The sequence below is a fragment of the Macaca fascicularis genome, chromosome 14, assembly GCF_037993035.2.
Source record: "Macaca fascicularis isolate 582-1 chromosome 14, T2T-MFA8v1.1".
NCBI classification, from domain to species: domain Eukaryota; kingdom Metazoa; phylum Chordata; class Mammalia; order Primates; family Cercopithecidae; genus Macaca; species Macaca fascicularis.
Genome location: NC_088388.1, coordinates 48,176,140 through 48,192,891, shown reverse-complemented (window position 1 = coordinate 48,192,891; position 16,752 = coordinate 48,176,140). Strand labels below are relative to the sequence as shown.

Here is a 16,752-nt window from a genome sequence, read left to right as displayed (position 1 = left end):
TTGCCTGTACAACAGATGAACTAAGTGTCCGTGTTCCTATCTAAAGCCAATTTCTTCCCTTGTCCTCTGGGTCCTAGCTCCTCACTTGCCCACCCAAGGGCATCACTGCAGCATCTCTCCCTCTTTTCTCCCATATAAGCAATTTACATTCTCTACTGGCTCATCCCTATTGCATAAAAATATATTGTTTGAAAAAATTCCAACCTCCTAGAAACTGCTCCATTTCTCTGCTCGCCTTTTATTGCAAAACTCCCTGAACACTTTTTCTATACTTGCTGCTTCAACTTCCTGTTCTCCCATTCCCCTTTAAGCCCTTTCAGTCAGGCATTTTCTCCATCATTCCATCGAAACTATTCCTACTAAGGTCACCAGTAACTTCCATATTGCCATATCCAGTTTTCTTTTCTCAGTCCTCACCTTCCTAGACCCGTGGGCAACATTTGACACAGTTGATCACTTGTCCATTATTCCCTCCTTCTTGATACTTTCATTCGTGTGGCTTTTGGGACACTACCTCCTCTTGCTTTTTCTCTGACCTCTCTTCCTGTTCCTTCTCAGCTTCCTTCATTGGTTCTTCCTCTTCTCCAACATCTTGATATTGGAGCAACCCAAGGGAACTCTCCTCCTCTGTATTTATACTCACTCTCTTAGTGAACTCACCCAATCTCATGGCTACAAGGCCCATCCATAGGCAGAGGACTACCAGATTTCTACCTGTAGTCCAATCCATGCTTCTCAACTCTAGGTTCACACATCCAACTGCCTACTTGACATCACCATATGTATGTCTAATGGAGGTCTCAACTTAACATATCCAGAACAGCACATCTGATCTTCCCCTTCAAACCTGCTTCTCCCTCAGCCTCCCCTATCTGAGTTGATGAAGACTTCGTTCTTCTAGTTGCTCAGGCCAAAAAAAGCTGGAGTCAACCTCGTGTCTTGTCTCTCACTACCTATATCCAACCTGTCCACAAATCCCTTTGGTTTTACCTTCATAATACACCCAGAATCTGACAACTTCTCAGTCTCTCCACTGCTGTTACCCTACTCCAGGCTGCCATCATCTCTTCCCTGATGTGCTGCAGTAGCCACTCAACTGGTCTTTCTGCTTCCCCTTGACCCCCTTGAGCTTAGGCTCAGTACGGTAGCCAGAGTGGAACATAAATCACATAGTGTCATTCCCATGATCAAGTCTTCCAATGCCCACCCCCTGCTCCCATTCCTAGCAGGAGCTAACCTTCCTATAGTGGCCCTATTGGACCCATGTCACCTGACCCTCCATTGCCCCTCTGAATTCCTCTTCTACTCTCTTGCCCGTACACTCTCCATTTTAGCCATGTTGTCTCCCAAGTGTTCCCCAGAGCCTTTGGAGAGGCTGTATCCTTTGTTTGGAACAACCTTCTTCCAGATGCCCATGAAACTAACTCTGTCACCTCCTTTACATCTCTACTCACATGTGCCCCAACCACCCTATTTAAAATTGTAACCCACTCCACCCACATTCCCAGTGACCTGTATCCTGCTCTCGCATAACACTCATTGCCTTCTAATGCACTATAGTACATACTCGCACTGCCTTATTACTTTTTATTTAGTGTATCTCTTCTTCCTCTAGAATAAACATTCCCAGAGGCAGACGGTTTTCTTTTTTTGCTGTTTTATTCATTGATGTATCACAAAATTTTGGAATAATGCCTGGGGTATGGTAGGCACCTAATATTTGTTGAATGAATTGGTAAGTGAATGAACGGAGCGGTAAAGGGAGTATGGACTTTGGAGTTAAATAGATCTGGGTTAAATATCAGGTCCATTACTTATTGGCTGTGTCTTGTAACCTCTCTGAGCCCTGGTGTCTCCTGCATGAAATCACAATCTTGCCCTTGAGACTCCTGTTATAGGTTGGTGTTTGTTGACCCCTTTGCCAAGGGAGACAGTGCGCGTGCATTCGATAGGCCATGGCTCTGTCATGAGTATTCAGGTATGGGGTGGGTGTGCTCTACGAGCTGGTCTGGGCCTGTGTGTTTCAGTGTGTGCCAGCGGGGCTCATTCCAGTGCACCCTCCACCCTTGCGCCTCCACCTGCACTGCCTATGGCGACCGACATTACCGCACATTTGATGGGCTCCCGTTTGACTTCGTGGGGGCATGCAAAGTGCACCTGGTCAAGGTGAGTTCCCAGATGTTTCTGCCCAGCTGGCTCCATGCAGACCTGTCAGGGCACCGTGGTGCTCTGGACTCCAGTCCGATGCAGAATTGGGTGGTTGGGAATCTAAGCCCTGAGTTGGGGCTGTCTAGAGACTAGAAGAAGTGCTGAGATGCAAGCTCAAGGCTGGATGGAGTTCACCAGTCCCGAGGTACCACACTGCCGGTCTGCTCACTGTTATAATCTTGCTGTATTGGGTCCCAGTGCTTTTTTCTGTCTATAATAGCAAGAGCCAATGCTTTTTGAGCTTTTATTATATACCTAGGGGTCTATTGGGCCATATTTTGTGGATTATTTCACTTAAATATCACAGCAGCTCTGCAAGGTAAAGTTTATGGATCCCATGGTATAGATGTAACAATTCAGGCTAAGGGAAGTCAGGTAACTTGCCCAAGGTCCCCCATCAGTCAGTGGTAGAGCTGGAGTCAAGTTTGACCAAGAAATCTGACTGGAGAGTTGGTGTGCTTAAAGGAGTCACAGGTTATAATTTTCAGCTCACCTGGAGGAAGAAAACTGGTGATGTTGGGGGCACAGTGAAGGCAGGATCCCTACCCCAGGAGGAAGGGGCACTGCCATGGTGGAGGAGTGTCACAGACACACCCAGGGGACCTTGGTTTTGCTAATAGCCTATCTCATCTTATAAGAGTGACATCAATAATAAAAATAACATATAATAATAACAATGCCAAAACCTTTTATGGAAGGAATCCTATCTACAGGGCAGGCACTGTACTGGGGTCTTTCACATAACTGCAGTAAATCCCCACGAGATAAAGATTATTGACCTCATTTTATTTAAAAAGTTCTAAAGGTTACTGCAGTGTATATTAAAAACAAATATTCCCCTTCCCATTTCTTCTGTTCCTGTCTCCTGTTGAATAACCACTCCAGTCGGGGATGAATCCTGCAAGACCATTTTTCTGTGAGACATGGACACACACACACACGCACACACACACACACACACACACACAGTTTGTTTAGTTTATGTGAATAGGATTCTACAATGTGCTTTTTTCCCTTAATAGGATACCTTGGACTTGATTTCATATAGTTTGTACACACTTTTTTCTTTTGAACAGCTGTGTAGAATTCTACAGAATACCGCCCTCTAGTTTGTTTTATTTTTTCCCCATCGATGGACATTTAGGTTGTCTCCAATATTTAAATGCTGCAGTGAATACCTGTGTGGATGTATCCCCAGGTTCTTGGCAGTGGAATTGCTGTATAAAAAGCTATGTACATTTAAAATATTCGATGCCAGCAAATTCCCCTTAAAAAGCTTACACTAGCATCAAGGATGTATGTGAGACAGTGCCTCTTCCCCATACCCTATCAACACAATCATCCCTATTGTATATTTGTTAATACATAAATTCGTCAGATATTTTGGGGAGTCACTACATGTTAAGCACTACACTAGGCATCCAAAACCAGAACAGCTTCAGAGAACAGAAGTTGCCCAAAGTCACACAGCTCAGCAAACACAAAGTAGAAGTAGATTGAAAGCCGCTCCGGAGTGCGTGTTCCTCTACCTCTGTACCTCTCGGCAGGATCTCTTTTCTCCCTTGTTTTATTGGACTCGCTTATTCTCTCCTCAGAGCATGTCAGATGTCAGCTTCTCTGTGATTGTAGAGAATGTGAACTGCTACAGCTCCGGCATGATCTGCAGGAAATTTATTTCCATCAACGTTGGGAGCTCACTCATTGTCTTTGATGATGACTCTGGAAATCCTGTAAGGCCCAGTGCCTGTGAAGGTTGTGTAGACAATTTACAGGTTACCAGGGGTTGGGGCAGAAGAGGGCTGAGGACTGGCTTCCTTACCACAGCAGTTTCTCTTGGAGAGCCACTGAGTTAGGAGCCCAGACTGAATTCCTCTTGGCCAGGGTCGGGAACACAGAGGCCAATGGCAGGGTATGAGGGAGGCAGAGGCATTGGTGAGGTCCTGGCTGCAGGCATAGCTGACCTGGGCACTGGGAGGCACTTGGGCTCAGGAGTGACCATCTCTGTCCCTCTAGAGTCCAGAGAGCTTCCTGGATGACAAGCAGGAGGTCCACACATGGCGAGTGGGATTTTTCACACTGGTGCATTTCCCACGGGAACACATCACCCTCTTGTGGGACCAGAGAACCACAGTGCACATCCAGGCTGGGCCTCAGTGGCAGGTACTTACATGAACAGTGACCCTCTGCTCCTGCTTGGGGCTGAGCCAAGCCCTGGGTGTCCTTGGGTGAGCTGTACCCTCTCTGAGGAGCCAAGAAGAGCATGCCTCTGTTCTCTCCTCCACCCTGCTCTGGGCCCCTTCTCCTCTGACATTGCTCCATCCCTCTTCAAACTGTGACCTCAGCAGTGACTTCTAGGTCCATGATAGACTCCTGGGCTCATGGGGATCCCTCTGCCTGTGGCTCACCCCTGGCATGCCTGCAACTGACCATGGTGTCCTCTCTCTTTTCAGGGCCAGCTGGCAGGCCTCTGTGGGAACTTTGACTTAAAAACCATCAATGAGATGAGGACCCCGGAGAACCTAGAGCTAACTAACCCCCAGGAGTTTGGCAGCAGTTGGGTTGCAGTTGAGGTAAAGCCTCTCCTCCAGGCTGGCTTATGCCCCTCACTCAGATGGGCACTGCCAGCACTGAACCTGGCCCCAGGTCAGGGAAGAGGGATGCTGGTGTGAGGTTTCTCCTGCAATATTCTCTCAGCCTCTGACTGCATCCCTAACCCTAGACTCTGTCCTATGGCCCAAAGATCATGCATCATCTTGTCTCACAAATCCAGCTGCCCACCCTACCCTGGACCAAGCCCTGGCAGGGTGGTGGAAGGTTGAGCAGGTGATAAAGTCTGTCCCAGGAGAGATGGTCACTCATCATGATGCCCCCCGGTGCCTGGAACTAGGTCTGACACAGAGAAGAGACCAAGAGAGACTGAGGAGGGTTGAGGCAATCAGGGAAGTCTTCCTGAAGGAGATGAGACTGGTGCTGGCACTTAAAGTTTGGGCCATGCTTAAATAGATGAACATATCAGAGATAAGATCTCTGAGAGGAAGGGCAACACTAGCATAGATAGAAATGAGGGGGTCTGCCCCAAGGGACAATCTGAGAGATGTCCAACTGAGGCTGTCAATCTGTGAGCTGTGGGGGAAACAGCTCCGAGTTGAGAGCAGGAGACCTGGGTTCTTGTTGGGTCATCTATTGACTTTCTGGGTGACCTTGAGTACATCCCATCTCTGCAATCCTCTGCAAAGAGAGGGGACTGGGCCAAGAGAGAGGTGATGAATAGATTTCACTTCATGTGACAACTCTGATTGGTCAAAAGAGGCTGCTTGGGAGCTATATTGAGAAACATCCAAGATCTGTGTCAAGCTCAGCTGGAAGGAGGACTGTGATCGATTATTTATGTCTGCCATGAGAGCAGCAGGGGAGAGTGGTGATGTGAGTGTTATATATTTGCCTTTCCTAGACTTAGTGATCTTAATGCCCTGCTGGGAAGTACACGGAGATGAGCTTATGTAGACTGGGGTAGGGGGAGCAGTTGGGCATGTCCTGGAGCTCAACTGTTCCAGGTGGGACAGGGCTGTTTTCACAGACTCTGAAATCCTGAGGTGGGACAAGGCTGTTCCCACAGCCTCTGAAAAGTGCACCCTAACACACCCCCATTTTAGAGAAGCTCAGTGGGTGACTAACCCTTATTGTCCCCACACCCCCATACACATCATATTTCTCTCTTGCTAATCCTATTCGGCATACCATGGGGTTCTCTAGTGAAAATGTAGTCTAAGGAAAGAGATTCAGCAGACATCGGACACATCTGTATTAGTTATCTACTGCTATGTAACAATTTTATGAGACCTAGTGGCATTAAACAACACTCATGTATTATTTCAGTTTCTGTGGGCCAGGAAGTTAGGACACGGCCTGACTTGGTTCCCTGCTTAGTGTCTCACAAGGCTGCAATCAGGGTGTCAGTCAGGGCTGGGCTCTCATCTGGAGGCTCCACTGGGGAAGGAACTGCATCCTCACCTGCTCACATGGTTGTTGATTACATTCAGCTCCTTGCAACTGTAGGACTAAAGGTTCCATTATTTTGGGGCCAGCTTTTGGCCAGAGACCACCCTCAGCAACAAGAGACCACTGACACTTCCATCCATGTGGGGTCCCCCAGCATGGCTGCTTGCTTCCTCACAGCCAGCAAGGGAGAGACTCCAGCAAGATGGGCTCTGGGATCTCATGTTGGGAATTGTGTGATCACATACACATGGCCATGTCCATCCCATCACCTGAGCCATATTCTGTTGGTTTGAGGCAAGGCATAGGTCCCTTCTACACTCAAGGGAAGGGGATTTTACAAGAACATGAATATCAGGAGGCAAGGATCATGGCGGCCACCCTAAAATCTATGTGTCATGTCAGGCAACAGGCATTTGGCAAATAGGGAGGTCAACAGCCCTGCCTTTGCCCCTCAGTGCCCAGACACCCTCGATCCTCGGGATACATGTGTCCTGAATCCTCTCCGAGAACCATTTGCCAAGAAGGAGTGCAGCATCCTGCTCAGTGAGGTGTTTGAGATCTGCCACCCTGTGGTGAGTGGACCCCAGCCTCGGCTCCTCCCGAGCACCCCCTCCACCTTCCTGGGATCCCTTCAGCTCTCAGACTCCCCCATGTCTCAGAGGAGACAGCTCAAATCTCCAGAGAAGATCTGCCTCTGCTGTTCCACTGCCTCCAGTCGGCTCAGATGAGTCCGTCATATTTCCCCAGATGACCAGGCACAGACAACCAGGCAAACAGAGCTTGTGCCCTTTTCAAGCTCATCTTGATCTGGCCCTTCCTCCTTATCATGAAGTTCTTCTAAATGGTGGACCCAAAGCCCTCATGCTGAGGCACCACCTATTGCCTGTTCTGCTTCGGTGCATGCAGAGGAGGCTGGGGCTCAGCATTGCATGGCACCCTGCAAGCCTTGAAGGCTGCCGTCAGATTGGCCTTGGCTGTCTCTGGCCCTGGCTAGGCAGTTCAGGCTCTACCCCTGTTCAGCCACTCTCGGCTCCTGGATCAAACAGGCCAGACTCAGGAGAGAAGAGAGCTTAGTTCTCAAAAGTGGGCATCTGCCTGGACCATGGAGTTCTCGTTTCCTTGTACTTCTCCCTTCACATCTCATGAGACAGGACAACTCACCCTGTCCTGTGGTCCCTTCATGTTGGTGCTGGTAGCCATCAGCTAACAAGCTGCGGATCTGACATTTGGGATCTGTCCTTTGACCTCTGACTTCTGACCTTCTCCAGGTTGATGTCACTTGGTTTTACTCAAACTGCCTGACGGACACATGTGGCTGCAGCCAGGGTGGTGACTGTGAGTGCTTCTGTGCCAGCGTCTCTGCTTATGCCCACCAGTGTTGCCAGCACGGGGTGGCTGTTGACTGGCGAACCCCCCGCCTCTGCCGTGAGTGTCCCAGACAATCACCCGAGGGACAGAGTGTCCCCTGTGGGCATACCTTAGGGGTACTGGCAGTCTGTCTAGCATTTACTGAGTACTTAGAATGTACCAAGCACCAACTGCTTTGGGCATGTTATTCATTGAATTCTTACAACTACCCTTTGAAACAGGGCTATGTATTTCCTATTTTAGTTGAAGAAACAGCTTAGAGAGAGAGATCAAGTAACCTGCTGAAGGTTAGTGGTGGAGCCAAGGTTCATCCCTAGAGAGTCCAATGCGAACCCGTGCTCATAGCCACTTTGTTAGAAGAGTCAGGAGCCTAGACCCAGAGCTACCACTTGTAAGCTGTGTGACTTCAAACAAGTCACCCAACCTCTCTGGGGCTCAATTTTCTCGTCTGAGAAACAGGAATAGGCCTGCCCCCAGGTTGACTCTGAGGACCAAATGGGGTGATGAATATAGAAGTCCTTTGTCAGCTGAGATTCGCAGGTCCCATAAGAGGCAGCACAGATGATCAGTTTATTCAGAGCATTGGTGGTCTGCAAATGCTTTTCATTGCATACCCCATCAAGTAAAATCATTTTGTGCACATACATATGCATACATAGATATGCATCCATAGATATACTCTTCATGTAAAATACGTAGACATATTTAAAAATTAATATTTAAAAGGTGAAAGAAAACATAAAGAAGGCTAAATTCTTCATTTCTTATTTTTTATTTATTCGCGCACACCAAAGGATTTTCCTGGTGCAAGCACCGCGCCTTGGGGTGTGATGGCCATTACACAGCCTTGTTCTCTGGGGTCAGACTGATTGAGTTCACACCCAGCTCCACCGAGTTGGCCTGGGAGTCTCTTCACCTGTAATAGAGGGGTGAAGATAGCTGCATCTACCTTGTAGGGTGCTGTGAGGTTTAAACAAGGCATTGTGTGTACAGCACTTGGCACAGTGACCTATGCTAATGCGGAGGTTGTCATTTTTTCATGGACACCTGGGTACTGACATGTCCTGAGCCCTGACGCCTGCAGGCAAGATGCCAAAGGAAGAAGGTGGAGCAGAAGCACACTTGCTGAGGGTCCACTGCGTGCCAGGCCTTGTGCCTATGTGCATTACTTCATTTAATATTCAAGACTAGGGGGAGGTGATTGAGGTGCTTACCTGGGGTACAAGGTTTGAGGGGGCACCAAAAATGCAGTAATCAAGAGAAATAATATTTTGATGTAATATTTCTGTAAAATAAAAATTGCTGCAAAAATACTGTGGTGAACAAACTTTCAAAGGCTCAATAGTATTAATGTTTCCTTTGGTCTCAGTCTCTACTCTGGCTCAGTGGGAGACTCAGTGGGAGACTGTTAATGATCTTGTCTTTATTTTTAAATTTTGATATTTTATTTATCATGGTTTTTTTTGCATTAATTTTGATGTCTTAAAATATTGCATTAAAATAGTATTTATCTTGATTACTGAGATTTTTGGTAGCCCGTTAAATTTCACATCCAAGATGAGCACTTTGCCTTACTCTGGTCCAGGCCCTGGCAGATCTATGGGGCAGATGCCAGTAGCCGTCCCACCTTAGAGGAGGGCACTAAATTTCACTGACGTTAAGTGACTTGGTTCAGTATGCACAGTTGATGAGTGAGGGACGTGGGATTTGAACTCAGGTCTAACTCTAGAGAGCTGGCTTTTTAATGACTCTTGTTGGCTACCACTCCTTGACTGGGTACACCCTGGAAACCAGAAACTTGGCAATTTTCTAATTTTCTGGTTCAGCCTTCTGAGTCTGCAGATGGAGGGAGAGGCAGGCACGTGCCCGCAGCCACACGGCGGGCCTGTCTCCTGACTCTACGTGCTCTTTCTGGAGGGTGACCCCAGATGCATTGACCTTGTGGTCTGGGGTGTGGAGTGAGTCGGTGGCTCTCTTCAGACCATGCCTACGTGTGAAGCATGCTGCTCCTAAGCTTTATCCCAGGTCTATCTGCCTGGCTCTTCATGGCTTTGCTGCTGGCTTTAGGGGTCTCCCGCAAGGTCCCGGGCACTCCCCAGTGGACTGAACATCTGCAGCTGAGGGGCCGGGGAACAGGGTGTGGTGCTGGAGATGACCACTAGAGGGCGCGCTGAGCCCACGCTTGCAGGAGCTTCTTACAGCTTGGCTGGTGGAAGCGCCTCTGCAGTGCAAGCGGCTTGAAGAAGCCGGTGATGCTGGGGGCTCCTGGTCCCCTTCCCACCCAAGGCTCTTGGAAGACCAACCTCCGTCTTGTGCTTGCATCCCTCTGGGGGCCTTCTGCAACATTTCTGATTAAAACTCCCACCCCTTGGTTCTAATCCTGCTCTTTGGCACCACACAAAATACACCTGCTTCTTTCCAACATTCATTCATTTGTTCATTTACCTGACACATCGCTGAGGTGCCTACTGTGGGCCAGTCTTTGAGCCTCATGCTGTCGGCCCAGAGAGGAGCCATTCTATTTACTTCACTTAAGACATTTGCATCCATGACCATCCCCAAATCTTGACATGTGGGAGGCAGGCCAGGCCCAGCACTTGGGGAAGAAGGGAGGCTGGGATGCTGGGGGCCTTGGCTCTGTCTGTCTGTTCCAGGCTCTGGGCTGGCTCTCAGGACGTCCCTGTTCTCTCTCTTTCAGCGTATGACTGTGACTTCTTTAACAAAGGTAAGACCCTCCTCCCCACGCAGAGTCTAAGGGGCCCAGGCACTGCCAGCCCTGTCCTGATGCCACACAGCATCAGCCATCCCAAGGTGCTGCTGGCCCTGGAAGAGCCCTGACCTGGGCTGGGAGGGCCCCCATCATGCAGAGAGAGCCCTGACAGTGCAGGGCCCAGGGGTATCCTGCACCTCTGTCCTCAGCAGTTCCTGCAGCCCCTGTCCCGGGCCCAGGCAGGCCGGCTCCCAGGGACTGTGCTCGGCAGGGCAGCCCCACCAGGAAGGAAAAACCCCATTCCCACCAACTCGCCAGCTCCTCCACCTTCATAATCTAGCTCATCAGAGCCACAGAACATCACCTTGGGTTCCCCGAAGATTTGCTTTTGGCAAAAGCAGACACAAACTGCCCTTTCTGAGTATGAGTGGAACAAAACATGTGGCCCGACACATTCATCTTCAAACTCAACCAAGGTCGCAGGATTCCGGCAGACGCTCTGACATTTAGATTAACGAGGGTGCAAACACAGGTCATAACCAAAGACCCAGGGGAGGTTAATGTCCAGTTTAGAGCCAATTCATCAATTTAATCACCAGGATTGGGTAGGTGGGATAGAGAAGGGCTGCCCAGGAGTAGTTTTTAGCACTGAACTTCATCCAGTTGGGCCAGGGTCAGACCTTGGCAGAGTGAAATGCTCATCTGGTCCTCCGTGCTGTTCGCCTTTGACTTCCACTCCCCGACCCACCTCCAGGGACTGTGCTGCCAGGAGCAGGCCTATGTGGGCAGAGGCCCAGGGCTTTGTCCTCAGTTGCCTGCATTATGAGATTTTGGCTTGAGCGTGGTGGGTGAAGTGGAAGAGAGAGACTGGAGACAGGATACCATCTGGGGACCTGTGAGATGAGGCCCAGACCAGGGTGTAGCATGAGCATCCACAGGACTGCAGTTCTGCCAAAATACTAGTGCCCAGGGGCTCTTGATGGCCCCAGAACTTCAACTGGTAAAGGGATGAGCCTGCAATGGGGGATCTGTGGTCCCTGGGAGAGACAGGATCTGTCTGACATCAGGCAAGACATTTCAGCAAGATGAAGCTGCTCCGTTTTCTCTCTTCCGTGGCATTTTGGGTGGCAGTAACTGGCAAAGGACAAGCTGTTTCTAGCATCTTCCACCTACCCACCCACCCACTCACCCATCCTTGCTCCGTTCTTCTACTAGCATTTGGTCTGGTCCTGGCCCGCTGGGTGCTGGGAAGTCATTGGTCCCTGAGTCCTGCCACAGCGGTGTGCGGAGCGGGCTCACGCCGCCTCTCTAGCACCCATTGTGTTCCTAACTCCTCATTCAGTTGGTAGTTTCCAGTTGACCCCTCGTGGGAGTGTTTACGCCATGGAAATCCGAAAACCTACAAACCACTTTTTTTTGTTTGTTTGTTTGAGAGCTCGTTGTTAGCCATTTGCCAGCACAGCACTGCTTGTCTAGTGGGGGTGACAGATGTGGACCTCCCATCCAGATCCTCATCCGAAGAGCTGTAACTAGTATGTGCCATGCTCTAAGAGCTGGTGGGACACAGAGGAGGAGGGACAACATTTGCCGTGTGGCAGGAGAGGGTGCAGGGAGAGCGTCACAAAGAGGTGACATTTGAGCTGGGCCACAGAGGTTGAGTAGGCGTTTGCCAGGCACAAAACGGGGAGGACTACTCTGAGTGGGTGGAACGGTGTGATGAGATGTGAGCTGGGAAATAACACCACTGCTCCTTCCAGAAAGAGCAAGAGAAGTTCAGCATGGCAGGAGCCAGGGCGTGGGGGGAGTGGGGAGGTGGGCAGGGGCTGAGAGCTGAAGGGCTTCTGAATTCAAGCTGGGCTCTTTAGATTGTGTCCTGAGGGCCATGGAGAGTCACTGGTGCACCCCAGCAGGGGGCATGGCTGGGAGGGCAGCTCAGCAGCCGTAGGGAGGAGGCATTGGAGAGCGGGGACACAGCAGAGGCAGGAAGATCCCTACAAGGTGATTGTCCAGGAAGCCCATGTTCTGTGCCAACCTATACTGACAACCACAGGAATGATAAAGACTCAAAAGTGATACGTGTTTGAAATAATTAGATAAACACTAACATGTTTATCGTCCCTCAGGCCTGGGGTGGGCAGAAACCTGGTCTGCTGTCTTCTTCCCGAGGGCACCTTGAATAGAGCAGTGGCTGTAATGGTGAAGTTTCAGGCAGTGGGAAGGCTGTGGAGAGACACTGGGGGGCCCAGGTGCTCCCTGTGGGTGGCCTTCTTCCCTGGCTCTCTGTGAAGTGATTCAGGCACTGTGCAGTGGGTCAGTTCCTTTCAGGGGCTGGCAGCCTGGGAATCCTGTCCCTTCCTTCTCAGGGTCATCAAGGTCCCTGAGCTCTGGGATGAAGGACGCCATCAAGAGTTCCTCCTTGGTAGCTTGCTCTCCCACCCCACTGCTGCCAAGGGGTGGGGCAGGAGGTATGGGAAGTGGGCAGGCAGGGGGGCCAGGCTGCTCACGGGGCCTCTTCTCTCCAGTGCTAGGTAAGGGCCCCTATCAGCTCTCCAGCTTGGCAGCCGGTGGTGCCCTGGTGGCCATGAAGGCGGTGGGCGAAGACATAGTTCTAGTGAGGACAAAGGATGTGGCGCCAGGGGACATTGTGAGCTTCCTGCTGACAGCTGCTCTGTACAAGGCCAAGGCCCACGGTAAGGCCCACCTCAGTCCCACTCCAGCTCTTCTGGGAGGGAGGAGGGTGCTGGAGGAGGGGTGAGTGCTGAGGCCCTAAATATCTGTAGTGGCAGGGGAAATGGGGGCTCTGACAAGTGCCCCTCTCCCAGTTGAGATGTTTCTTCTAGGTCAGCTTCTTCTCTGCAGACACTCTCCATCTGCTCCCCTAACCTCCAGGGCAGCCAAGGCCCAGGTGTGCCTCTATACCTTGCTGTATGCAATAGCTGTTCCAGAAAAGCCAAGCAGCAGCTGTCCCTCCTCATGCTCCTCCTCCTCCTTCCTCCTTCCGCTCTCACCCTCCCCCCATCTCTCCCTTCTTCCCTCCTCTCTTCCCTTTCTCTCTCAATGTCTCTTCTTGCCTCTCTCCCTTTCACTGAACCCTAATCCCATGCCAAGCACAGAGCCGGGTACTGGGAAATCAGGGATACAAGAGACACAGTCCCTGCGCATCAGAAGCCCACAGTCCCATCAGGGAGACAGACATGCCCAAAGGCAGTCACAGCACCTGTGAGAACACTGGGGAGGGGCCCCCAACTCAGTCTTAGAGTCAGGAGAGGCTTCTTAAAATACAGGGTGTTCCCCTGAGAGCAAGAAGGAGTCTGGAAGGGAAACTTCTTACTTACTTAGTAAGCTAAGCTCAGGAGTTGGGACTTTATCCTGAGGGCAATGGGGAGCCATGGAAGGGCTTTGAGGAGGGGAGGGGACATCCTGGCTCCTGCCCAGCCCCAGGCATGGCCAACATCCCTAGCTGTAGGTGATGTTCATGGCGGTGTGAGCCTGGGGGAGGTAGGTGGTACCTGGCAGAATCATGTAGCTGCATAAGAAAGCCTGGGAGTGAGGAATCAGGGACTGGGCCACAGGAGAGCCAGAAGCACCACCCCCAAAGACAGCACTTCCTCCCTACACATTTCTGATCCCCAGATCCGTGCGTTCCTGCCTGACAAAGGTGTCACCACCTTCCAGATGTGGCAGGCCATCTGCTTAGTGAGGCTTTTCTGTTCTCCATCCAGTATGTTAGTCTAGTAGGTTATGTGTAGTCCAGAGGGGGTGTTGCCTTTCCACTAGGTTTATGGGCATGCTAAGCAGGTCCCTGGAGTCACCTGGCTTTAGAGGATGTCACTGGGGGCAGGATCCCAGAGGCACTCCAGTCCAGGCTCCATCTCAGAGTCAGGCGTGGGTCTCATGGGCCCAGTGGGGACCCAAGCTCCTCCCTCTCCCATCCCATACTGCTTCTCCTGGGCTGTACCCAGGGTCCTGGGCAGCCAAGGAAAGGTGCCTTCCAGGTGGGACCTAGGGTGGCTGCATGGAGGAGGTGTCCCTTAAAGGATGGAAAGATGGTTATGCGAAGAAGTGGAGAGCAGGAAATGTCACGGAGGGGAGGACTCAGCAGTCACCGAGGCCCAGGCTTCCCACTCTGGGGAGTCACCACCACAGCCTGACAGAGGTCCCTGGGGTGCTAGTGTTACCTGAAGATTTTTTTGGGGGGGAGGTTACTTATTTATTAATAATCATATGTTGCCCTTCTGTAGGACTTCTCATGTATCGGCACCGTTCTAAGTGCTTCATGTGTAGCAACTCATTTAATCCTCATGACAATCTTAGGAGGTAGGGACTATTATTTTCCCAATCTACAGATGAGGGAGCTGAGGCCCGGAGAGGTTAGGTGATTTACCTAGGGCGCAGTGCTTGTTAGTGACAGGTGCCAGCCGTTTGGCTCCAGAGTCTTTCATTCAAACTCCTCTGCCATACTGCCTTCCAAACCGAGGCATTAAAGAAGAAATACAGAGGATGGCAGGCGAAGTCAATCGAATATTTACAGTACAGCCCCGGACTCTGCACCTCAAGGTCTCTGCCCTGTTAAGAGGACAGCAGGGAAAACAGTGGAGAAGCCTTGATCCAGGTCAACCCTGTCTTCATGAAGGAGGAAGCCAAGGCCCAGGGAGGAGAAGTGACTTGCCTGAGGTCACGCATCCCGTAGAGCAGGCTGGGGCTAGCACTCAGTGCCCTACCACGCTGGGCTGCCCATGCCGGCGCCTGCATCCCATGGGTGGGGCTGGCCCTGTGGCGGTGAAGATGCTGAGCTCTGGCCTCGGCCTGCCTGCGTCCAGCCCTGCCTCCCTCATCCACTGTCAGTGTGACTCTGGGCCTCTCTTCCCTCCTCTGTAAAGTGGGAATAGTAATATCACCACCTTTTAACCTCTCACAGCAATGTATTCTCTCCCCACCCCACAGCTGCCAGGATGGCAAGCTCCATGAGGGCAAGAATTTTCATCATTTTGCTCCCTGTTGTGGCCTCAGTGCCTAGAACATGGCCTGGCCCACAGCAGGTACTCAGTAAATATTTGCTGCTGAATGAGGGAATTTTTCACTTCACAGGGTTCTCGTAGGAATTTTATAACCTGCAGGCAAATGGCTTGCTCAGCACAGTGCCTGGCACGTAGTAAGTCATGTGTAAACAGCAGCTGTGATTATTAACATGAATAATGAAGCCTGTCTCCGTTACCTGCCATCTTCTCGCAGCTGCCCAGGGAGGTGTAACAGGGACACTGTCGTCCCTCCTGGGGACACAGGGGACACATGGGAGGGGCTGAAGATGCACCCGCCCAGCACCATGCTGTGCCAGGTGCTTCACACACACCTCATTGATGATCCCTCCAACAGCCCAGGCATGAATGTGCTTGCCCACATCACAGCCAGGGTGGTAAGCTGGAATTCCGGCCCCGTGCTCACCCCCTGCGCCTGCTTGTGGATTTGGGACTTGAGGAGACCCATAAGGCCCTGTGCAGGGGAAACTGCCCACTGGGCATCAAGCCGCATGCCCTAGAACTGGGCAGTTATGGAGACCGGAGAGGGAGGACAGAGACGAGCTTTGGGTCTCTAGGCAAGCTCTCTCTGGGACTCTCTCCCTATCTGTGAGTTGGACGAAGGGCTGCCAATGCTGGCCCTCTGGGATCCTGTGAGAAGCAAGACCAAGCCGGGGACCCTATAGCCTGACAAATCACCAACCCCCAGCCTGCCCCACATGTCCAATGCAATGCAACCATCAGGGCAGCTGCCTCTGTTGTATTCGCTGCTGGATCCTGGGTATCTAGAATGGTGCCTGGCACATTGAGGGCACTCAAACATGTTTGCAGAAGGAGGGAAGAATGGAAAGAGGGGTGCAAGGGGGACAGAAGGAGATAGTTCAGTTACCTTCCCAAGGCTCAGCAGTTGGGGTATCTCTAAGCCTCCACTCGCCCTCAGGCAGAGACAGTGTGAGCAGAGGGACAGCTGGCAGACAGAGTAGGTGGGCCGGGGGCCGGCGTAGGCGGCAAGGCCCGCTGGTCTTCAGGCGTGCTGCCGTCCAGAGTTGTTGAGAGAGCAGATGTGTGCCAGGATGCTGTCCCCGCAGCCCACCAGTCTGGACTTCTGCCTGCACTGACCCTCTCCGTGTGGTTCTCTGCAGACCCAGATGTGGTATCCCTGGAGGCAGCAGACAGACCCAACTTCTTCCTTCACGTCACAGCCAACGGGTCTCTGGAGCTGGCTAAGTGGCAGGGCCGTGACGCCTTCCAACAGCATGCCTCCTTCTTGCTGCACCGGGGCACATGGCAGGCAGGCCTGGTGGCCCTGGAGTCCCTGGCCAAGCCCAGCTCCTTCCTCTGTGCATCGGGCCCGGTGCTGGCCCTGCGGCTGTACGAACACACAGAGGTGTTCCGCCGGGGCACGCTCTTCCGCCTTCTGGGTAGGTGACCCCCTGCCATTGCCCTCGGCCC

At 51.5% G+C, this 16,752-nt stretch overlaps 1 protein-coding gene across 5 annotated transcripts in view; it reads left to right on the top strand.

Annotated features, from left to right (window-relative positions):
* OTOG (otogelin) overlaps positions 1-16,752 on the top strand; it is a 102,563-nt gene that overhangs the window by 43,716 nt on the left and 42,095 nt on the right. For all 5 annotated transcript variants that reach the window (XM_045371561.2, XM_045371560.2, XM_045371562.2 and 2 more), the window contains 9 exons: positions 2,028-2,166; positions 3,804-3,938; positions 4,222-4,368; positions 4,659-4,778; positions 6,663-6,779; positions 7,476-7,632; positions 10,274-10,300; positions 12,808-12,975; positions 16,443-16,721. In XM_045371561.2, the coding sequence (XP_045227496.2) occupies positions 2,028-2,166; positions 3,804-3,938; positions 4,222-4,368; positions 4,659-4,778; positions 6,663-6,779; positions 7,476-7,632; positions 10,274-10,300; positions 12,808-12,975; positions 16,443-16,721 (1,289 nt within the window). The remainder of the gene's footprint in view (positions 1-2,027; positions 2,167-3,803; positions 3,939-4,221; positions 4,369-4,658; positions 4,779-6,662; positions 6,780-7,475; positions 7,633-10,273; positions 10,301-12,807; positions 12,976-16,442; positions 16,722-16,752) is intronic.